We start from the raw sequence: 24,072 nt of genomic DNA on the forward strand, positions 1-24,072 counted from the left end.
TCTATCCTTGAGAATGTTCCATGCACGCATGAGAAGAATATGTATTCTGCTGTTTTTGGATGGAGTGTTCTATATATGTCTATTAAGTCCAACTGTTTTAGCTTTTTGTTTAGCTCCACTGTTTCTTTATTGATTTTCTGTCTGGATGATCTGTCCATTGATGTGAGTGGGGTGTTGAGGTCCCCTACTATTATTGTGTTATTTTTGATATCGTCTTTTAGGTTTGTTAATAGTTGCTTTATGAACTTTGGTGTTCCTGTGTTGGGTGCATAGATATTTATAAGCATTATTTCTTCTTGATGAAGTGTCCCTTTGATCATTATATATTTTGGCCCTCTGTGTCTCTCTTTACCTGCCTTATCTTGAAGTCTGTTTTGTCTGATATAAGTATTGCGACACCTGCTTTCTTTTGTTTGCTATTAGCTTGGAGTATTGTCTTCCACCCCTTCACTCTGAGCCTGTGTTTGTCCTTGGAGCTGAGGTGTGTTTCCTGGAGGCAACAAATTGTTGGATCTTGTTCTTTAATCCATTTTGCCACTCTGTGTCTTTTGATTAGAGAGTTCAATCCATTTACATTGAAGGTGAGTATTGATGCATGAGGGCTTAATGCTGTCATTCTGTTGCTCGTTTTCCAGTTTTCCTGTGCTTCCTTTGTTTCTCGTCCTGTATGTTTTAGCCTACCTATTGACTACTGCAATTTCTTATGCTGGGTTTCTTAGATTTTTTCTTATTTATGTTTTGTGTCTCTGTTCTGTTTTTTAGTTTAGTGGCTACCCTGAACTTTGTATTCACAATCTCGTGTATAACATAGTCCATTTTCTGGTGGTCTCTTACTTCCTTAGCCTAGACTGTTTCAGACCCTTTCCTCCTCTCCTCCTAAATTATTATTTTCATCTCTTATTCCAGCTCGTGTTGTGAGTTTGTGGTTAGAGTGATAAGATTGTCTTTGCTTTGGTGATTTCCTTCCCTTTATCCTAATGATATAGTTGAATATTTGCTATCCTATTCAGATTCTATCTGTCTCCCTACTCTGTGTTTTGTGACCCCTTTCTCCCTTTTTATCTTTTCTCAGGTATGAGAGCCTTCTTGAGGATTTCTTGTAGTGGAGGTCTTGTGACTATGAAGTCCCTTAGCTTTTGTTTGTCTGGAAAAGATTTAATTTCTCCCTCATATCTGAAGGATATTTTTGCTGGATAGAGTATTCTTGCCTGAAGATTTTTATCCTCTAAAGTTTTGAATATGCCACTCCAATCTCTCCTAGCTTGTAAGGTTTCTGTAGAGAAACCCGCTGAAAGTCTGCTAGGGGTTCCTTTGTAGGTTATTTTCTTCTGCCTTGCTGCCCTGAGTATTCTTTCTTTGTCATTCATTTTTGCCATTTTTACTACTATATGCCTTGCAGTAGGTCTTTTTACATTGACAAATCTAGGAGATCTGAAAGCTTCCTTCACACACATTTATCTCTCAATCCCTAGATTTGGGAAGTTCTCTTCTATTATTTCGTTGAGCATACTTTCTGCTCCATTTTCCTTTTCCACACCCTCAGGAATTCCGATGATTCTTAAGTTGCATTTTCTCATTGAGTCAGCTATTTCTCTGAGATTTTCTTCAGTTTTTTAAATTCTTAGTTCCCCTTCTTCCTCTGTCTGGAGCCATTCAGCCTGTCTATCTTAGATTATGCTAATTTGCTCCTCTATGGTGTCTACACGGGCATTCAGAGAATCCGTATCCTGTTTTATCTGATCCATTGTATTTTTCACCTCTAGTATTTCTAATTGATTCTTCTTTATAATTTCAATCTCTTTTGGGAAGTAACTCCAGAACTCATTGACTTGTTTCTCTATATTTCCCTTTACCTCATTGAATATTTTGATGATAGCTATTTTGAACTCATCTTCACTTAGTTTACGTATTTCCAAGTCCTCAGGACCTACTTCTGTATTTTTATTGTTTTCCTGTTGGACTGGAGCTTTTATAAATTGCTGGATGGTAGAGGAGCAGTTTTTGCACATGATGCTATTATTTGGTTTCAGTTACAGCCTGTTGCCACTAGATGGGGGTCAAGAGCCTTGCATTCTGAGCCCTCTACCTTCAGCTGCGATGGCCGCGTGCAGTGTGGGTTGGGGGAGGAGGGGCACTTTCTCTTGCGTGCTGACCTGGATTGGGGTCAGCTCTTGCTCTCTGGTCTCCGAGGGTCCTGGCTTGCTGGGGTTCCCCCATGCAAAAGCTTTCCCCCGTTAGAGGGTTTCCACTGCACTGGCGGTGGGAGTCCTGGATGATCCCCACACGCGCGGCCCCTCCCCCACTCCTTCCCTCACCCACAGCAGCAAATCCCAGTCTCTAGGGGAGGGAGCAAAGTTCTTTCCTACCCAGTTCCAGCTCCTCCGAGGGTGGCTCCAGCCTCTCCACCCTCCGGCATTTGGCTGCTGTGGGTCTCTGACAATTTCTGTTATTAGGAATTTTTTTTTTGGTTGGAAAGCAGTTGCTCTTTTTGGTTGTAATTTGGAGGGGAGAGTCCCGGGTGAGCTCATGCCACCATGTTGCTGACGTCACCCCCCGATAACATCCCAATTTTATTTATTTATTTATTTGTTTATTTTTTTAAAGATTCTATCTTTTTCTTTTTTCTCTCCCCAAAGCTCCCTGGTACATAGTTGTATATTCTTCATTGTGAGTCCTTCTAATTGTGGTATGTGGGACGCTGCCTCAGTGTGGTTCGATGAGCAGTGTCATGTCCGCACCCAGGATTCGAACCAACGAAACACTGGGCTGCCTGCAGCGGAGTGCATGAACTTAACCACTTGGCCGTGGGGCCAGCCCCTAATATCCCAATTTTAAATGGGCTAAGGTAATTTGCAAACAATGAAATACAAGTTCTATGAAACTCATGGGAATGGAGGAAACGTACACTTTTATATTGTGATTTGGGAGGGCATATCAATATCAAGAGCCCCACAAGCATTCCTTTTGACACAATTTCCATTTCTGAGAACTTATCATAAGGAAATAATAATATATAGAGGTTTGGTCTCAAAGATATTCATCACTCTTTGTATGAGTAAAAAGTTGTAAACAATTTAAATGTCCATTGATATCTGATTACTTAAATAAACTATGACACATCTACACTATGAGGTATTGTATAGCTGTTAAAAATAATGTTGTAAATTTAAAAATAAATAAAGTTAGCTATTGGTAGGACTTCAGGCAACAATAAAAAATCTGAAATTAAAGAAAATATAGTGTTGTAAATGCATATGTATATTTATTAACACAGAAATATGTGATACGTCACTGAGCAATAAGGTTATTTTTAAAAAGAAGGTACATATGATACCATACCCATAAACAAAAAATGTATATCTCTAAAGAACCTGGAAGGGCATGGATCAAAAATTAAGAATGGCTATTTATGGGTGAATTTATTGTTTGTCTGTATTTTCTGATTTTCCTAATAATGAACTGCTGTGTTACTTTTGGTTTTTAGCATAAAGCTTATTTGTGGTGCTTTAGAGCTTTAAAAGCACTTTCACACATACTAATTTACCTTTATTAGTAGTTTTTTATTCTACAACACCCAGTAGATAGATACTGTACATAGCATTATTTTTACAGTTTACAGGTGAATGATCTAAAGTTTAAAGAGGTTTAGTGACTTGCCGAGTGTCCAGTGAATATTAGATGTCAAAGTCAAGCATTGTTTCCAAGTCAAACTCCAAATCAAAAACCATCCTCCTAGTCTGAAACACCAGTGTTTCTCCCAGATACTATCGCAAATGTCACTTGTATCTATACAATAAGCATTTGTAACTAAGAAAACAAAACAAAACCACTTTATTTTGTTTGGAGGGGGTAAGAAAAAGGAAATGCTTGCCTTGCTCAATCTATTCAAATTTTGCCCCAGCCCTCGGCCTCACTGCAGAAGATATACAGCTAATATGCAGACATAAAATTTAATGAAGTGACAGAGTGAACTCTTCATTGATGGCCCATGGTGAAAAAAGTCACAGAAAATGGAAATTAATGGGTAATTTGAAGAACTATTTGTATTCACTGGTCACTCTTTTATTTTCCATATTATCGTTGTCCAGACAACAAAAAAATTGCAAAAGTTATCAGTTAATATCCTCTTCAGCACTACTCACTCTCCAACATTGACACAAGCTGGTGAATGGTTAAATAACTGTCCAAGAGACGAGCAGAAGAAAAATCTCATGAATATTTCCGCAGTTCAGACACATGCCATTTTAGGAATCTATTGTTTCCTTGCTGTGAGTCTGTGGTAAAAATGCCTGAAGATCAGTGCAGCAGGAAGTACTCTCAGTAAGATTACTCAGAAACAAGTCAAAATTAATAAAATTCCAATAATCATGAAGAGGGCTTTATTCAGCAGAACACATTTGCTTTTTCTATCAGTCTCATTTCCTCATAGACAAAATCAACAAAACCAAGAGTCAGTATATATCCAGGAAAAACAGGAAAGGAATACAGTTGAAGGGTAAACAGCATTCTGCAATCCTTTGTTAAGAAAGAAACTTTATAATAAAATTATTATCTACTAAGTCTATTTTCACATTTTCAAACTAGAAGAACATTTATTTGTGAGTATGTGGAAATACTTTTTTTACACGTGGTACTTATCTGCAAATTCAATTAGTTATTATTGTGTACCCCCCCCCCCAAACATTTGGATACCTTTCCACAATTTTCCTTTTTCTTTCTTGCCTCAACACAAGCCCTATCTTTGCAAAGATAAGAGATCCACCAACTGCTCCCTCCCTCCAAATTCCAAACTGACTTACCCACAAGAATCAGACAAGTCAGTGTCCTCAGTACCATTATCGAGCCTGGAGAGTTGTTCCTTTATTCTTTAACCACCAACAAATGCAAGAATATATCATTAGAAATGTGCTACATGGAACAGTGATATGAAAAATTTATTTCAACAAAAAGAATCCTTTGAATCTAAAAGACAGAGGAAATATGATTTGGCTCACTGGAAGACCTAATTTTTTAGAAATAATTTTAGAATTATTCTCCAGGAAACACTGTATTTCCATAGACACTTCCAAGACTGAATTTTGCAAATAGCTGTTTCTCTTTCTCTCTCTCTTTCCATCTCTGTCTGTCTGTCTTTCTCACTCTCTTTTTCTCTCTCTCTCAAGATTGATATATATAGCACTGACTCAAACAAATGACATCGGTATTGCTGGATGGAACCTTCATTGACAGGTAAGACATATCAAAGCCATCACAGACTTCTGATATCAATTTATTCAGGCCAGTGTGAAAGATTGAAAACGTACATTGTCAGAACCAAGTAACTTTGTATACTTACTGTTTTGGTTGAAATCGGGTACAATTGCTCTACAATTCATAAACTGATAGAACTCTAAAAAACTATAAGTTAATTAGTTATTTGGAACCTGGGTCCCTCTACCACCTTCTATTTGTCACATATCATGGATATCTTTTCTCCTCCTTGGACAGGATTCAAATAACTTCCTGAGATAAGGACTCCATTCAATAAATAATCAGATTTCACAAGTGTCAATATCCCCCCATCTCTTTCTATATATGTATTTACATCTCACCTTTCAGGCATGGGTCTAACATGGGTTATAGTTTTCGACTCATTTGAGTCACAGCTAAAGGATTAGAAATGCACATAGTAAGACGTTACATGTTTCTCTAGACTTATTTTTAAATGAGAATTAGCTACAATTTTTCAATAACTTGTAATCTACTTGTCCTAAAAAATAATACTTTAATCAGTTACTTGAAACTGATAGTTAATTTTTCCCTAGAAATGAGACTTTATATATTTGTAATGAAGATCTGAGTCCTAGGAAAAACAACTTAGTGAATCAAGTTCACGTACATTTCTTTACTCCTGAACCCCTTCAGAATTACTTCTCCTTGCTTCAAATAGGTTTTCCTGCTCTCTGGGACCACTTTAGCAGAGTCTTATAGATGGGCAATCTGACAGCATTCTAAGGGTTTTTGCTGCTAATAAGGGTGACAAAAGGGGTAAGAAGCAACCCTCTTACGACCTATTTCTCTTTTATCCAACTAGTGTCAAGGACACTCTGTAATGTCATGCATGCTGCTGAAAACAAACCCCCCAAATCTCAATACATCTCCCTCTCTGTATATATATATATATATATATTTCTGTTTATATATATCTATCTTTCTATCTCACATTTCATCAGAGGTTTCATCAGCGGTTTCTGTTGTCAATTTACTCAGGACAGTGTGAAAGGATTAAAAACACACATAGTAAGGTACCACGTGACTTCCAGACTTACTTTTTTGGTTCAAATTAGTTACAATTACTCTTGACGTCATTAACTGGTTTACTCAGAAAATTCACATGTAATCAGTTATTTGGAATCCAATATCTCCTTTTCCCTAGATATAATGCTATATATGTTTGTAACAAATATTTTAGACCTACCAAAAAAGTTAATGACTCGAGATTTAAGTACAGTTCTTTACTACTGAACTTGACCCATGGTGTAACAGCCTTTTGTGGTGGAATTTATTTCAAAATCAACTTCAATTTGCAGGTGTGCATCCCTCTTCCGCTACCTAATTTCCTGCTTCTCAAGTCCCTCCTTCACCCTTGACTGTCCTCGATCATGGCTGTCTTTCCTGGCCCTCAGATAGGGTCAAGTCACTGCAGGCCAGAGTCAGGGACTCCCTCTATACTAGGGTGGGTTTGGGTCTGGGACACCAGCCTCACACGGCAGCAGAACTCTGGAGGATGGGGGACAGATCCCAGTCTATTAGCTCCCATCTTCTCTGCTAAGGCCTCCTCTGGCTCCCTGTCCACTGCTAACTCCTCCTTGCTCCAAATAAGTTTCTCTCCTTCCTTGCCATCTCTAGTAGAATTTCATACACAGTAATCAAGGGCGACAAATTCTAGGATTAAAAAGACTTCCTTTATGACCTGTGCGTCTTTTCTATCTCAATTTCAAGACAAAGAATATTACACGTAGAAGCTTACCATGAGAGGGCTTTAAAAATATATGAAGGGAACTCTGTATTCCCAGGTGCTCCTGAGAGTGAACATCCCAAACATCAATTTCTCTGAATGTGTGTGTGTGTGTGTGTGTGTACACATATACGGACACATATATACAGATTTATTCGTCATAGCTCACTTGGCATCGTAGAAGGTTTCAGAAGATACTGTGGTCAGTTCACTTGGTGCAGGGCTAAAGGATTAAAAACACACATAGTAAGGCACCACACGACTTCTAGACTTACTTTTTTAGTTCAAATTAGCTACAATTACTCTTGATTTTATCAACCGGTTGACTCTTAGAAAATTCACATGTAAATCAGTTGTTTGGAATCCAATATCTCCTTTTCCCTGGAAATGATACTATATATGTTTGTAATGAATATTTTAGACCTACCAAAAAAGTTAATGACTCAAGGTTTAAGTACAGTTCTTTACTACTGAACTTGACCCATGGTGTAACAACCTTTTGTGGTGGAATTTATTTCAAAATCAACTTCAATTCTCAGGTGTGCATCCCTCTTCTCCTACCTAATTTCCTACCTCTCAAGTTCTTCCTTCACCTTTACTTTCACCTAACATGGTTGTTTTTCCTGGCCCTCAGAAAGGGTTAAGTGACTGCAGGCCTGAGTTGGGGACTCCCTCTATTGGGTGGTGGGTTTGGGTCTAGGACACCAGCCTCACATGGCAGCAGAACTCTGGAGGGTGAGGGACAGATCCCAGTCTATTAGCTCCTTTCTTTGTGATGAGGGCTCCTCTGCTCTTTGTCCACTGCTACCTCCACCTTGCCTTAAATTGGATTCTGTCCCCCTTTCACTCAATCTATAGAGTCTCAAAGGCAGAATGCTCCTATTTGGAGCATTCTGAAATTTTTCTAAGACTTTTGGGTGGTAGTTACTAGGAGGAAGAAGCATTCCTCTTATGACCTGTTCCTTTTTTATCCAACCAAATCCAATAAGATGAAAAGTTACCTAAAGGTGCTATGGTAAGATTTAGAAACAGTGTCAAAGACACTGTACTGTCAAGGATACTCCTAAGAATGAATTTGGAAATTTATCTCTCTTTCTTTCATTGTATTTATGTTTGTGTATGTGTGTTTGTATGTCTGTGTTGATATAACTATATAAATACACATGTGTATATATAAAAAGATATATATTTATTTTTATTTATTCATTTATATCTCAAATTTCATGGGTGGCCCCCTCATAGCTTTTTGATGTTAATTCATTCAGAGCAGTGTTAAAGGACTAGAGAGTTACCTATTCAGATACCACATTTTAATTTTAGACTTGTTTGTTTTAATTCAAATAGCTGTAATTACTTTACAGCTTATGAACTGGTTGATCTTTACAAATTCACATATAGAGGAGATGGAGTTCAGCATCCCTGTTTTCTCATACTGCTGTTGCCTGGGACATGAGGGCTCCCAGCCTTATGACTTCAGAGGCACCCTTTGAACTGTCGCAGCATCTAGTCGTTGAGGGCTTTAGCCTCAGTGTCTACAGCACTCCAGAAAGCTTCAAGGAAAAGTTCCTTCTCAAGACCTGCAAGAACCCAATGGTACCCATAGGCTGCCTGGGCACGGTGGCTGCCCTCACCCATGACCTCTACTGCTTCCCTAGGGATCAGAGCCAGTGCTGCCAGCTCATGATATACAACCAGATTGCCACCCAGGGCTTCTCGCTCACAGCCACCTTGCTGGATCCAGCTTCATCAGCTATGAAGTCTCTGCCCAAGCCTGGCTTGGTCTTGAAAGCTCCGTGGAGATTATTCCCAGCCTGGGAGTAACCACTGGTCCTGCCACAGGATTTATTCCCTCATCTGCCCTGACCAGTCCCTGTGTCAATGGAGGAGCAAGTGGCCAATTGTGTAATCGACAGATTTTTTTTCAGGAATCTCAGATTCTGTTCACTTCGGGTGTTGCATACTTCTACTTGTGCTACACCCTCTTCACCCCCTACTTAATAAACTCTGATCCACTTGTAAAAAAAAATTCATGTATATATAACTAAATCTAGTATGTTAGTTTTTATTAGAAATGAGGCTTTATATAAGGTAGTAATGAAAATTTTAGCCTGTAAATAATTAATGCATCAAGATACAAGCAAAGTTCTTTACAATTACCCTAATCCTAGTGTGTAACAGCCTTTTGTGGTAGAATTTATTTCAAATTCCACTTCAGTTTGTAGGTACCCATCCCTCTTCTCACGTTTAATTCCCAATTCTTAAGCCCCTCCATCACTTTCTTGCTTTCACCATCATAGATATCTTTTCTGACCCTCAGGGTCAAGCAACTGCAGGCTAAGGTAGGGGCGGGGGGCTCCTTCCAATATGACAGTGAGTATGGGCACTAGCCTCACACCGTGGCAAAACTCTGGAGGGTCATTGACACATCCAGGCTCTATTAGCTCCATTCTTTTCTGCTGAGGGCTCCACTGTTCTCTGTCCACTGCTACCTTGTCTCCTTGCTCCAAATGAGATTCTGTGCTCTCTTGGTCCACTCTAGTAGAGTCTCACATGTGGGCAATCTGATAGTTTCTTAAGAGTTTTGGCTGCTACTAATTAAGGGTGACAAAACACACTTAGGGGAAGAAGCATCCCTTTTATAACTTGTTCCTTTTTTATCCAAATGGGTCCAAAAAGGTAAAGAGTTACCTACAGATGCTACCGTGAGATGACTCCAAAAGAGTGTCAAAGACACTCTGTATTGTTATCCACTGACACCCTGCTATCATTCTCCTTGTTTCCAAATAGAAATCTCTCTTCACTTTGTGTGTGTATCTTTACAGATATATCTATAATCTCACCTTTTGCTGGAGACTTCCTCAGTGGTTACTGATGTCAATTTATTCCAATCAGAACTAAAGGATTAAAATGTACATGATCAAACACCGTGTGACTTCATAGACTCACTTTTCTCATTCAAATTAGCTACAATTTCTCTATAACTTACAAAATGGTTGAACCCTGTAAGTTCACATGTAATTTGGTTATTTGGAAAATATTTCATCTTTCCCTAGAATTGAGGCTTCATATGATGGTAATAAAATTCTTAGGCCTGTAAAAGAATCCTTAATGGATCAAGATTTAAAAACATTTCTTTACTACTAAACTTAACCCCAATGTGTAATTGCCTTTTGTGATTACATTTACTTCAAATTCAGCTATAGTTTGTAGGTAGGAATCCCTCTTATCCCATCTCATTTTCTGATTTCAAGTCCCTCCACCACCTCCTTACTCTTCATGTTTCATGGATGTCTTTCCTTCTCCTCAGATAGGGTTAAGTAACTGTCGGCCTGAGGCAGGGGCTACCTCCAGTATGATGGTTGGTTTGGGTTTGGGATACCAGCCTCCCATTGTGGCAGAGCTCTGGAGGGTAAGGGACAGATCTCAAGTCTATTATCTCTTTTAGTTTCTGCTGAGGGCTCCTCTGCTCCCTGTCCACCGCTACTACCTTTGTGCTTCCAAATAGTGTTTTCTCCCTTGACCCACACTAGCAGAAAGATATACACAGGTACTCTAATAGTTCCCTAAGGATTTTCACTAGTAATCCCTAAAGTTCACGAACACACAAATAGTAAGTGTTCTCTCTCTTTTGACCTGGTCCTTCTTGATCCAAAAAAGAAAAAAGTTATATATAGAAGCTGACAGGCTATCACGGACATTCTGTATTGTCACCAATGCTCCCAAATGGTTTTCCCACTCAGATGACAGAAAATCAACTCACCTATTGTTGATGATCTGGCTAGAGGACTCTGAAAAGGCTACTAAAGCATTCTTATTTCTGTCAAAGAACAAAAAGAATATGCAAAAAATAAAGCCAGACAATGAGGAAGGAAATAATAACAGGAAGTGATTCCTTTTTTCAAGAGGAAATCATTCCTCTTTCCTGACAGGAATTTCAGGCACAAAAAGTCACACATGACAAATTTGAAGGAATGTGACAGGAACTGAAGGGGTTACCACAGTGGCACCTGTAAGCAAGCCTCTTGGGGTGTGTGTGTGTGTGTGCGTGTGCATGTGTGTGTGTGCCTGTGTGTATTTATTGGAAACAGAAGGAAGCAAGCAAGGGAGAAGCAGCAATCATGATTAAATGTTCTTCCTTCCTTCCTTCCCATTTTCTCTACCATTCTGGTCATCATTGAATAAATTTGGGAAGAGGGAGACACAGAGAGAAAGAGGGAGACACAAGAGTGTAGGGATGAGGTGGTGGATCCAGGTAAGTTGATGAGATGATACAAAGACAATGGAAAGAAAATGCCAGAACAATGAGAATTTCAATGGCAAGGGCTAATCCCTGGTTGCCATTTGGTAGGGCAGAAACAAGTAGCTAGATTAGGATCTGCCTAAATTACGTTTTCAAGATTTTATGAATTGGAAGTAGAGCACATGATCTGAATGATTTTTCGTCTTGCACATTTTTTTAAGTAGACTTTTTTAAAAAATAAGTTTAGGTTTACAGAAAAATTAAGCAGAAAGTACAGAGAGTTTCCATATACCCCCCTTCTCCCTCACAGCTTCTCCTATCACTAATATCTTGCATTCATCTGGTATATTTGTTATAACTGATGAATCAGTATTTACACATTATTGTTAACTAACATCCATAGTTGACATTGGTGTTCATTCTTCGTGTTGAACAAGTCTATTGGTTTTTCCAAATGCATAATGTCATGTATCCATCATAACAGCATCATACTGAATAACTGTACTGCCCTAAAAATCCCCTGTACTCTACATATTCATCCCTTTGCCCCCCACTCCAATTCCTAGAAACCACTGATCTTTTCACTGTCTCTATAGTTTTACCTTTTCCACAGTGTCATATAGTTGGAATCCTAAAGTATATCGCCTTAGCAGACTGCCTCCTTTCACTTAGTACTTATGCAAGGATTTAAGGTTCCTCTATTTCCTTTTGTGGCTTGATAGATTCTTTTACTTTTTTTAAATTGCTTGGTGAATAATTTTCCATTGTATATAGGCATTACAGGTTATCTATTCTTCTGTGATGTCTTGGTTGCTTCCGATTTTTGGCAATTATGAATAAAGCTGCTATCAAATTTGGGTGGAGGTTTTTGTGTAGGTATAACTTTTCAACTCATTTCGGGGTTGAAACTCATTAGGAGCACAACTGCTGAATCATCTGATAAGACTATGTTTTGCTTTGTAAGAAATTGCCAAAATGTCTTCCAAAGTGGCTATACTATTTTGCATTTTCACCAACAGTGAATGAGAATTCCTGTTGCTCCTTATCCTTGACAGCATTTGGTGTTTTCAATATTCAGATCTTGACCATTCTAATAGGTGGATAGTAGTATCTTCTTGTCTTAATTTGCAATTCCTGAGTGACATATGATGTTGAGCATCTTCTCATAAGCTTATTTGGCATTTGTATATCTTCTTTGGTGAGGTATCTGTTCAGATCTTTTGTCCATTTTTTGAGTACTTTCGTTTTCTGATTGTTGATTTTTAAGAGTTCTTTGTATACCTTCAATAAAAGCCCTTTACCAGATACGTCTTTTGCAAATAATTTCTTCTAGTCTGTGGCTGACTTGTCTTCTCATTCTCTTGATAGTGTCTTTCACAGAGCAGAAGTTTTAAATTTTAATGAAATCCAAGTTGTCTGTATTTTCTTTCATGATTTTATTTTTGGTGTTATATATAAAATCATTGCTGTATGAAAGGCCATCTGGTTTCTTCCTGTGTTATCTTCTAGGAGTTTTATGGTTTTGCATTTTATATTTACGTCCGTGATCCATTTTGAGTTAAGTTTTGTTAAGTGTGTAAGGTCTGTGCCTAGATTTTTTTTTTTTCTTGCACATAGATGTCCAGTTCTTCCAGCAACATTTGTTGAAAAGACCATCCTTTCTCCACTGGATTGAGTGCCTTTGCTCCTTTATCAAAGACAAGATGTCTATATTTGTGTGGGCCTATTTCTGGGCTCTCTATTCTGTTCCTTTGATCTACTTGTATATTCTCTCACCCATACCACTCTACCTTGATTACTGTAGCTTTATAGAAAGACTTAAGTCAGGTATTGTCAGTCCTCTGACTTTGCTATTCTTCTTCAATATTGTGTTGGCTATTCTGGGTCTTTTGCCTTTTCACATAAACTTTAGAATTAGTTTGTCAATATTGAAAAAAATGACTTTTCAGGATTTTGATTCAGATTGCACTCAACTACAAGTTGAAGGAATTGACATCTTAACAATATTGAGTCTTCCTATCCATGAACATGGAACATCTTCCCATTTATTTAGATCTTCTTTGATTTCATTAATCAGTTATGTAGTTTTCCTCATATAGATTTTATACATTATTTTGTTAGATTTGTACCTAAGTATTTCAATTTTTTGGTGCTAATGTAAATGGTGGTGTGCTTGTTTCAAATTCCAATTATTCATTGCTGGTATAAAGGAAAGCAATCAACTTTTGTATATTAACCTTGTTCTTGAAACTCTGCTATAATTTCTTATTATTCCAGAAGGTTCTTTGTAAATTATTTTCGATTTTCTACAGAGATAATCATGTCACATGTGAACAAAGACAGTTTTATTTCTTCTGTTCCAATCTGCATACTTTTGTTTCCTTCTTACTGCATTAGTTAGGACTTACAGTATGATGTTGAAAAGGAGTGGTGAAGGGGGATATCCTTGCCTTGTACCTGATCTTATCAAGTTTCTCACCATCAAGTATGATGGTACCTGTGGATTTTTTTTTAACTTTCTAATCCCTTTTTAAATTTTTTTATTTTTATTTTATTGAGGTCATAATAGTTTATAACATTGTGAAATTTCAGTTTTACATTTTTCTTTGTCAGTCACCATATATTTGTGACCCTTTGCCCTTTATGTCCACCCCCAACTTCCTTCCCCTCTGGTAACCACTAATCTGTTTTCTTTGTCCATGTGTTTGTTTATCTTCCACATATGAGTGAAATCATACACTGTTCGTCTTTATCTGTCTGCCTTATTTTGCTTAACATAATACCATCAAGGTCTATCCGCATTGTTGCAAATGGGATGATTTTGTCTTTTTTTATGGTCGAGTAGTATTCCATTGTATATATATATATACACACAAACACACACACATATATATATACAATGTATATATATACATATATATATATAATGTATATATACCACATCTTCTTTATCGTCAGTTGACAGGCACTTGGGTTGCTTCCACATTTGGCTATTTTGAATAATGCTGCAATGAACATAGGGGTGCATAAGTCTCTTTGAATTGTTGATTTCAAGTTCTTTGGATAAATACCCAGTAGCAGGATAGCTGGGTCATATGGTATATATATTTTTAATTTTTTGAGAAATCTCCATACTGTTTTCCATAGTGGCTAGACCAGTTTGCATTCCTACCAGCAGTGTATGGGGGTTCCCTTTTCTCCACATTGTCTTCCATTTGTTATTTTTTGTCTTGTTAATTATAGCCATTCTTACAGGTGTTAGGTAATATCTCATTGTAGTTTTGATTTGTATTTCTCTAATGATTAGTGATGTTGAATATCTCTTTATGTGCCTGTTGGCCATCTGTATATCTTCTTTGGAAAGATGTCTGTTTATATCCTCTGCCCATTTTTTGATCAGGTTGTTTGTTTTTTTGTTGTTGACTTGTAGGCGTTATTTATATATTTTGGAGTTAAACCCTCGTCGCATACATGATTTATAAATATCTTCTCTCAGTTGGTGGGTTGCCCTTTCATTTTGTTCCTGGTTTCCTTTGCCTTGCAGAAGCTCTTTAGTCTGATGAAGTCCCATTTGGTTATTTTTTCTTTTGTTTCCCTTGCCCAAGTAGACTGGTATTCAAAAAGATCCTTCTAAGACTGATGTCAAAGAGTGCACTGCCTATGTTTTCTTCTAGGAGTTTTATGTTTCACATCTTACCTTCAAGTCTTTAATCCATTTTGAGTTAATTTTTGTGTATGGTGTAAGATAAGGGTCTACTTTCATTCTTTTCATGTGGCTGTCCAGTTTCCCCAACACCATTTATTGAAGAGACTTTCCTTTCTCCATTGTATGTTCTTAGCTCCTCTGTCAAAGATTAGCTGTCCATAGATGTGCGGTTTTATTTCTGGGCTTTCAATTCTGCTCCACTGATCTGTGTGTCTGTTTTTGTACCAGTACCATGCTGTTTTGATTACTATAGCTTTGTAGTATGCTTTGAAGTCAGGGATTGTGATGCCTACAGCTTTGTTCTTTTTTCTCAGGGTTGCTTTAGTTATTCAGGGTCTTTTCTTGCTCATTATGAATTTTGGGATTCTTGGTTCTCTTTTCATGAAGAACATCATTGGGATTCTGATTTGGATTGCACTGAATCTGTAGATTGCGTTAGATACTGTGGACATTTTAACTATGTTTATTTTTCTAATCCATATGCATGGAATCTCTTTCCACTTCTTTATGACATCATCAATTTCTTCCAATAATGTCTTACAGTTTTCCTTGGTTAAATTTATTCCTACATAATTTATTCTTTTTATTGTGGTTACAAATGGGATTGTATTCTGGAGTTCTCCTTCTGTTAGTTCATCATTAGAGTATAGAAATGCAACTGATTTTTGTAAGTTGATTTTGTACCCTGCAACTTTGCTGTAGTTGTTGATTATTTCTAACAGTTTTCTGATGGATTCTTTAGAGTTTTTGATATATAAAATCATATTATCTGCAAACAGCAAGTGTTTCACTTCCTCATTGGCAATTTGGATACATTTTATTTCTTTTTCTTGCTTAATTGCCCTGGCCAAAAACTCCAGTACTATGCTGAATAAGAGTGGTGAGAGTGGGCACCCTTGTCTTGTTCCTGTTCTCAGAGGGAGGGCTTTCAGTTTTTCCCCATTGAGTATAATGTTGGCTGTGGGTTTGTCATATATGGCCTTTATCATGTTGAAGCACTTTCCTTCTATACTCATTTTATTGCGAGTTTTTATCATAATTGGACGTTGGATATTGTCAAATGCTTTCTCTATGTCTATTGACATGATCATGTGATTTTTATTCCTCATTTTGTTAATGTGGTGCATCACATTGCTTGATTTGCAGATGTTGAACCCTCCCTGTGTCCCTGCTATAAATCCCACTTGATCATGGTGTATGATCCTTTTAATGTATTGCTGTATTTGGGCTGCCAATATTTTGTTGAGGATTTTTGCATCTATGGCCATCAGCGATATTGCCCTGTAATTTTCCTTCTTTGTGTTGTTCTTTTCTGGCTTTGAGATCAGGGTGATGTTGGCCTTACAAAATGTGTTAGGAAGTGTTCTATCTTCTTCAATTTTTTGGAATAGTTTGAGAGGGGTAGGTATTAAATCTTCTTTGAATGTTTGGTAGAATTCTCCAGAGAAGCCACCTGGTCCTAGACTTTTATTTTGGGGGAGGTTTTTGATTACTGTTTCAATCTCTTTACTTGTGATTGGTCTATTCAGATCATCTATTTCTTCTTGATTCAGTTTTGAGAGGTTGTATACGCCTAAGAATTTGTCCATTTCCTCTAGATTGTCCAATTTGTTGGCATATACTTTTTCATAGTATTTTCTTATAACCCTTTGTATTTCTGCGGTATCCGTTGTTAATTTCTCCTGTTTAATTTCTAATTTTATTCATTTGAGTCTTCTTTTTTCTTAGTGAGTCTGGCTAAGGGTTTGTCAATTTTGTTTATCTTTTTAAAGAACCAGCTCTTAGTTTCATTGACCCTTTCTACAGTAATTTTTTTGTTTATTTCAATTTCATTTATTTCCACTCTACTTTTTATTATTTCCCTCATTGTGCTGACTTTGGGCTTTGTTTGTTCTTCTTTTTCTAATTCTCTTAGGTGTAGTTTAAGATTGCTTATTTGAGATTTTTCTTGTTTGTTAAGGTGGGCCTGTATTGCTATGAATTTCCCTCTGAGGACTGCTTTTGCTTTATCCCATATGAGTTGGTATTGGTGTATTTTCATTTTCATTTGTTGCTAGATTTTTTTGATTTCTCCTTTAATTTCTTCAATGATCCATTGGTTGTTCAGTAGTATGTTGTTTAGTCTCCACTTATTTGTCACTTTCCCAGCTTTTTTCTTGTAGTTGAATTCCAGTTTCATAGCACTATGGTCAGAAAAGATGCTTGACATGATTTCGGTCTTCTTAAATTTATTGAGGCTTGCCTTGTTTTCAAACATGTGGTCTATTTTTGAGAATGTTCCATGTGCAGTTGAGAAGAATGTGTATTTTGTTGGTTTTGGATGGAGTGTTCCGTATATACCTATTAAGTCCATCTGGTCTCGTTTTTCATTTAATTCCACTACTTCCTTGTTGACTTTCTCTCTGGATGATCTATCCACTGATGTAAGTGGAGCGTTAAGGTCACCTACTATTATTGTGTCGCTGTTGATATCTCCTTTTAGGTTTGTTAATAGTTGCTTTATGCACTTCGGTGTTCCCATGTTAGGTGCATATATATTTACAAGAGTTATATCTTATTGGTGGAGTGTCCCTTTTATCATTATATACTGCCCCTCTTTGTCTCTCATTGCCTTTTTTTATCTTAAAGTCTACTTTGATACAAGTATGGCGACATCTGCTTTCTTTTGTTTGCCATTAGCTTGGAGTATCATCCTCCATCCCTTCACTCTGAGCCTGTGTTTATCTTTAGAAGTGAGATGTGTTTCCCGGAGGCAGCATATTGTTGGGTCTTGGTTTTCAATCCATCCAGCCACTCTGTGTCTTTTGAGTGGACAATTCAATCCATTTACACTTAGAGCAATTATTGATATATGAGGTCTTAATGCTGCCATTTTATCACTTGTTTTCCAGTTGTTCTTTATTTTCCTTGTTTCTTCTCCCATTTATTCAGACCTGCAATTCAGTTTGGTGGTTCTCTAGGATCGTTTTCTCACTGTTTATCATTTCTGTCTCTGTTCTGATTTTTTGTTTAGTGGTTACTGTGAAGTTAGTATAAAAGATCTTGTAGTGAGACAGTCTATTTTCTGATAGCTCTTATTTCTTTAGTCTAAGCAAGCTCTATCCCTTTATTCTTCCCCATCTAAGTTATTGTTGTCACACTTTATTCCGTTTTGTGTTGTGAGTTTGTGGGTAAAACAAAGTGATTATAGTTATTTTTGATGTTTTCCTTCCCTTTATCTTGAACGTTATAATTATTTACTAACCTGTTCTGATACCTGCAATTTTCTGATTTTATCTGCCTATTTATCTCCTTGCTCAAGCCTTTGTAAACTTTTCTCTTTTTTTGAGGTATGAGGGCCTTCCTGATCATTTCTTGTAGGGAGGGGCTCTTGTGGCAATGAACTCTCTTAGCTTTTGTTTCTGGGAAAGTTTTGACTTCTCCATCATATCTGAAGGATATTTTCACTGGGTAGAGTATTCTTGGCTGAAAGTTTTTGTCTTTCAGAATTTTGAATGTATCATTCCACTCTCTCCCAGCCTGTAAGGTTTCTGCTGAAAGCTTGATAGGGGTTCCCTTGTAGGTTATTATCTTCTGCCTTGCTGCCCTTAATATATTTTTTTGTCATTGTTTTTTGCCAGTTCTACTGATATATGCCTTGAAGAAGGTCTTTTTACACTGATGTAATTAGGAGTCCGATTGGCTCCTTTTACTTGTAATTCCAGCTCCTTCCCCAGGTTTGGGAAGTTCTTAGCTATTATTCCTTTGAACAAGCTCTCTGCTCCTTTCTCCTTCTCTTCTCCCTCTGGAATACCTATAATCCTTATGTTGCATTTCCTAATTGAGTCAGATATTTCTTGGAGAACTTTTTCATTTCTTTTCAGTCTTAGTTCTCTCTCCTCCATCTGAAGCATTTCTATATTTCTGTCCTTTAAATTACTAATTCTGTCCTCCATAATATCAGCTCTGTTATTTAAGGACTCCAGATTTTTCTTTCATTCTTTGTGTTTTACATCTTCAACATTTCTGATTTCTTTTTATACTTTCAATCTGATTTGTGAAGAAATCCCTCTGTTCAATAATTTTATTCCTGATTTCATTGAGCTATCTTTCTGAGTTTTCGTGTAATTTGTTGAGCTTTTCTATGATAGCCATTTTTGCTTCTCTGTCATTTAGCTTGTACATTTCTGTGCCTTCAGGATTGATTTCTGGGTGTTTGTCATTTCCCTTCTGGTCTAGAGTGTTAATATACCTCTTCATCCTATTTGGTGAGGTAGCTGTGTGATTTGCATAGTGTAGCTTCCACCTGCTGCCACTAGGGGTGGGCAGGAGCTGAGTATTCTGAGCCCATCTCAATCCCTGGCAGCTGTGCCTGTCCTTTAGATGCTATGTTGACAGGGCCTGTCTGCATTTGCTCACTGGCCACCTCTGCTTTATACATGTGTATGCAGGCACTCTTGTGGGAGTCCCTTTCTCTGGCCCACTGTCTGAGCTGGAGTGACAGATAGGGGAAGGGTCACTTTCTTTTGTGTGCGCAATCCTGGGGTGCTCTCCTTCTGCACTCGCTGTCTCCCTTCCTGGGCTGCTCAGCTTAGTGAAGATGTCCTTGTTATTGCTTAGCCTCCTTGGTGTGGAGCTTTCCCATGGGCTGGGAGGACACTCCAAGGGCAAAGGCATTCCCATGGAGTTCTGCCCCCTCCCCCCTCTCTTTTCAGAGCTGCACGCAGTCCCACACCCTAGATCACTTCTGTTTGGGGAGAGAGAGGCAATCCCCTTACCTCCTTCTGCTACCCCCCAGGGGGTACAGCACTTCCAATTTCAGACGTATGGCTACATAGATCTCTCAGACATCTATTGTGTTGTATGAATTGAATGTCTTCTGTTGGTTTATGAGTGTCCTTTTCATAGTATCTTGGGGGGGAGAGTCTAAGGGAAGAGCTCACTCCACCGTGATATGCTGTCAATCCTCCTAGCTGTAGGCCTTTTGTAGATGTTTTTTCGTCAAGGTAAGGAAGTTCCTCCCTATTCCTAGTTTGCTGGGAGTTTTTATCACAAATGAGTGTTGGAGTTTGTCATATGCTTTTTCTGCATCAATTGATATGATGTCATTTTTCTCCTTTGACCTTTTGATATGATGGATTACATTAATTTTCAAATTTTGAGCCAGCCTTGCTTACTTGGGATAAATCTCACTTGATCTCAGTGCACAATTGTTTATATACATTGTAGGACTCAATTTTCTTGAAAGTTTTTACGTTTATGTTCATGAGAGATACAGGTCTGTAGTTCTCTTTTCTTGTAATTTCTTTGTCTGATTTTAGTATTAGGGTAATGCTAGCCTCATAGAATGAATAAGGAAGTGTTCCCTGTTCTTTTATTTTCTGCAACAGATTTTAGAGAACTGATATCACTTCTTCCTTACGTGTTTGGTGGAATTGACAAGTGAAATCATCTAGGCATATTATCTGTTTTGGAAGGTTTTCAATTATTGATTTAATTTCTTTAACAGACGTGGGTCTATTCAGACTATCTATTCCTCCTTGTGAGTTTTGGTAGTGTCTTTTAAAGAATTCCTCAATTTCATATAAGCTATAAAATTTGTGGGCTTATGGAGTTGTTCACATTATTCCTGTATTATCCCTTTAATGTCCATACGATCAATCATGATAATCCCTCTTTCATTTCTGATATTAGTAATTTGTAACTTCTCTCTTTTGTTCCTGGTTATCTCTCCAGAGAGATATTAGTTTTATTGATATTTTCAAAGAAACAGCTTTTGGTTTTGTTGATTTTCTCTATTGTTTTCTTGCTTTCAATTTCATGGATTTCTGCTCTAATTTTTATTATTTCTTTTCTCCTATTTTTTTAAAGTTTATATTGCTCTTCTTTCTCTAGCTTCCTAAATTGGAAGCCTAGATTATTGATTTTAATAATATTATTAAATGTATTCTAACGTATGCATTAGAATCTAATGTATTCATCTCTTCTAATGTATGCATTCAATGCTATAAATTTTCCTCTAAGCACTGGTTTTGCTGCATCCCACAAGTTTTGATTGGTTGTTTTTTCATTTTCATTTAGTTCAAAATATTTTAAAATTTCTTTGAGACTTCTACTTTGACTAATGTGTTATTGAGAAGTGTGCTGTTTAATCTCCCAGAATTTTGTGATTTTCAAGCTATCTTTCTCTTACTGACTTCTAATTTAATTCCACTGTGGTCTGACAGCATACTTTGAATGATCCCTATTTCTTTAAATTTGTTAAGATGTGTGTTATGGACCAGTACGTGATCTATCTTGGTGAATCTTCCATGTGAGCTTGAGAAAAATGTGTATTCTGCTCTTGTTAAATGAAGTATTCTGTAAGTATCAATTAGATCCAATTGACTGAAGGTGATGTTCAGTACCACTATACCCTTACTGACTTTTTGCCTGCTGGATTTATCAAATACTGATAGAGGAGTGTTAAAATCTCCAACTATAATAGTGGCTTTGTCTATTTCTCTTTGCGGTTCTATCAGTTTTTGCCTCACATATTTTGATGTTCTGTTGTCAGGTGCATACACATTAGAACTGCTACGTCTTCCTAGAGAATTAACTCTGTTATCATCATTTAATGTCCCTCTTAATCCCCAATAATTTTGCTTGCTCTGAAGTCTGTTATGTCTGAAGTTAAAATAGCTATTCCCACTGTCTTTTAATTATGTTATCATGGCATATTTTTCTCCATTCTTTTACTTCTAATCTACCTTGGTCTTTACATTTAAAGTTGGTGTCTTACAGATAACATATAGTTGGGTCTTGTTTTGTTATCAAAGAAATTAGTCTCTGTCTTTTAATTGGTATGTTTAGCCCAGTCATACTTCAAGTTTTAGACTATTGATATAGTTGGATTAGTAGAATTATTTTTGCTTTTCTCAAGTTCATTTTTAAAAAGATATTTGGGGGCCAGCCAGATGGTGCAGTGGTTAAGTTCACACATTCCACTTCAGTAGCCCGGGGTTTGCCAGTTTGGACCCTGGGTGAGGACCTACGCACTGCTTGTCAAGCCATGCTGTGGCAGGCATCCCACATGTAAACTAGAGGAAGATGGGAACGGATGTTAGCTTAGGGCCAGTCTTCCTCAGCAAAAAAGAGGAGGGTTGGTGGCAGGTGTTACCACAGGGCTAAACTTCCTCAAAATAAAAAAAAGATATTTGGCTATATCACTGAAAATCAAGACTCTCCTTCACCCAAACCACTGAATTAGGTAATTTAATCACTCTATAATTTAATTTTCTCATCTATGAAATGAAACACATTCAAAATGCACTTTCCATCTGTCAACTTCATAAAATCATGATGAATATTCACCATTTCACAAATATTATTTGCTTTTAGACAACGTGCCCTCTTCACTGGGGTTATGCAAAAACATCAGTATGTGACAACAATATAACCTGAGTATTCTCTCTGTCTTTTTTTTTGCAGAGGACAATTTGCCCTGAGCTAACATCCATTGCCAATCTCCCTCTTTTTGTCTTTACTTTAAAAAAAAATTTTCAAGTTATTTTTTAAATTTTTTTTCCTTTTTTTAATTGCAGTATCATTGGTTTATAACAACATATAAACTTCAGGTGTACATCATAATATATTTTGAATTCTCTGTAGATGACATCATGTTCACCACCCAAAGACTAATTATAATCCATCACCACACACACGTGCTTGATCACCCCTTTCGCCCTCCTCCTTCCCTTTTCCCCTCTGCTAATCACCAATCCAATCTCTGTTGCTATGTGTTTGTTTGTCGTTTTTCTCTTCTACCTATGAGTGAGATCATATGGTATTTGACTTTCTCCCTCTGATTTATTTCACTTAGCATCATACCCTCAAGGTCCATCCATGTTGTCACAAATGGCCAGATTTCATCATTTCTTATGGTTGAGTAGTATTTCATTGTGTATATATACCACGTATTCTTTATCCATTCATCCCTTGATGGGCACTTAGGTTGCTTCCAAGTCTTCGTTATTGTGAATGATGCTATGATGAACATAGGGTGCATGTATCTTTATGCATTTCTGTTTTCAAGTTCTTTGGATAAATATCCGCCAGTAGAATAGCTACATCATCTGGTAGATGTATTCTTAATTTTCTGAGAAAACTCCATATTGTTTTCCATAATGGCTGGACCACTATGCACTCCCACTAGCAGTGTATGGGGGTTCCCTTCTCTCCACATCCTCTCCAGCACTTACTGTTTCCTGTCTTGTTAATTATAGCTATTCTGACCAGAGTGAGGTGATATCACATTGTAGTTTTGATCTGCATTTCCCTGATAGTTAATGATGTCGAACATCTTTTCATGTGCCTGTTGGCCATCTGGATATCTTCTTTGGAGAAATCTCTGTTCAGATCTTTTGCCCATTTTTAAATTGGGTTCTTAGTTTTTTTTGTTGTTGAGATGTGTGAGTTCTTTGTACATTTTGGATATTAACCCCTTAATATCTGATATATGGTTTGCAAATATCTTCTCTCAATTGTTAGGTTGCCTTTTCATTTTGTTGATGCTTTCCTTTGCTGTGCAGAAGCTTTTTGGTTTGATATAGTCCCATTTGTTTATTTTTTCTCTTGTTTCCTTTGCCCAGTCAAACATGGTATTTGAAAAAAGCTGCTAAGACTGATGTCAAAGAGCACACTCCCTGTGTTTTCTTCGAGAAGTTTAATGGTTTCAGATCTTACATTCAAGTCCTTAATCCATTTTGAGATGATTTTTGTGCATGGTGTAAAGTAATGGTCTACTTTCATTCTTTCGCTTGTGGCTGTCCAGTTTTCCCAACACCATTTATTGAAGAGACTTTCCTTTCTCCATTGTATGTTCTTGGCTCCCTTGTCAAAAATTAGTTGTCCATAGATGTGTGGGTTTATTTCTAGGCTCTTGATTCTATTCCTTTGATCTGTGTGTCTGTTTTTGTGCCATTACCATGCTGTTGTGGTTACTATAGCTTTGTAGCATATTTTGAAATCACGGAGTGTGAGATCTCCAGCTTTGTTCTTTTTTTCTCAGGATTCCTTTGGATATTCAGAGCCTTTTGTTGTTCCATATAAATTTTAGGATTCCTTGTTCTATTTCTGTGAAAAATGTTGTTGGAACTTTGATAGAGATTG

General features: G+C 37.3%; 2 protein-coding genes across 3 annotated transcripts in view; one reads left to right on the forward strand and one right to left on the reverse strand.

Annotated features, from left to right (window-relative positions):
- The window catches only part of LOC138918381 (mitochondrial ornithine transporter 1-like), a 139,371-nt gene that overhangs the window by 55,011 nt on the left and 60,288 nt on the right, over nt 1-24,072 (forward strand). The gene's annotated exons all lie outside the window — the stretch shown is intronic.
- Nucleotides 1-24,072, reverse strand: part of LOC138918370 (phosphatidylinositol 3,4,5-trisphosphate 3-phosphatase TPTE2-like) — a 159,338-nt gene that overhangs the window by 44,987 nt on the left and 90,279 nt on the right. The window contains exons 28-32 of the mRNA XM_070239622.1: nt 10,758-10,814; nt 9,838-9,891; nt 7,167-7,220; nt 5,592-5,645; nt 4,800-4,865 (exon numbers count right to left, since the gene is read on the reverse strand). Coding sequence (XP_070095723.1) covers nt 4,800-4,865; nt 5,592-5,645; nt 7,167-7,220; nt 9,838-9,891; nt 10,758-10,814 — 285 coding nt within the window. The remainder of the gene's footprint in view (nt 1-4,799; nt 4,866-5,591; nt 5,646-7,166; nt 7,221-9,837; nt 9,892-10,757; nt 10,815-24,072) is intronic.

This window comes from Equus caballus, chromosome 17 (genome assembly GCF_041296265.1).
Source record: "Equus caballus isolate H_3958 breed thoroughbred chromosome 17, TB-T2T, whole genome shotgun sequence".
In the NCBI taxonomy this organism is placed as follows: Eukaryota; Metazoa; Chordata; class Mammalia; order Perissodactyla; family Equidae; genus Equus; species Equus caballus.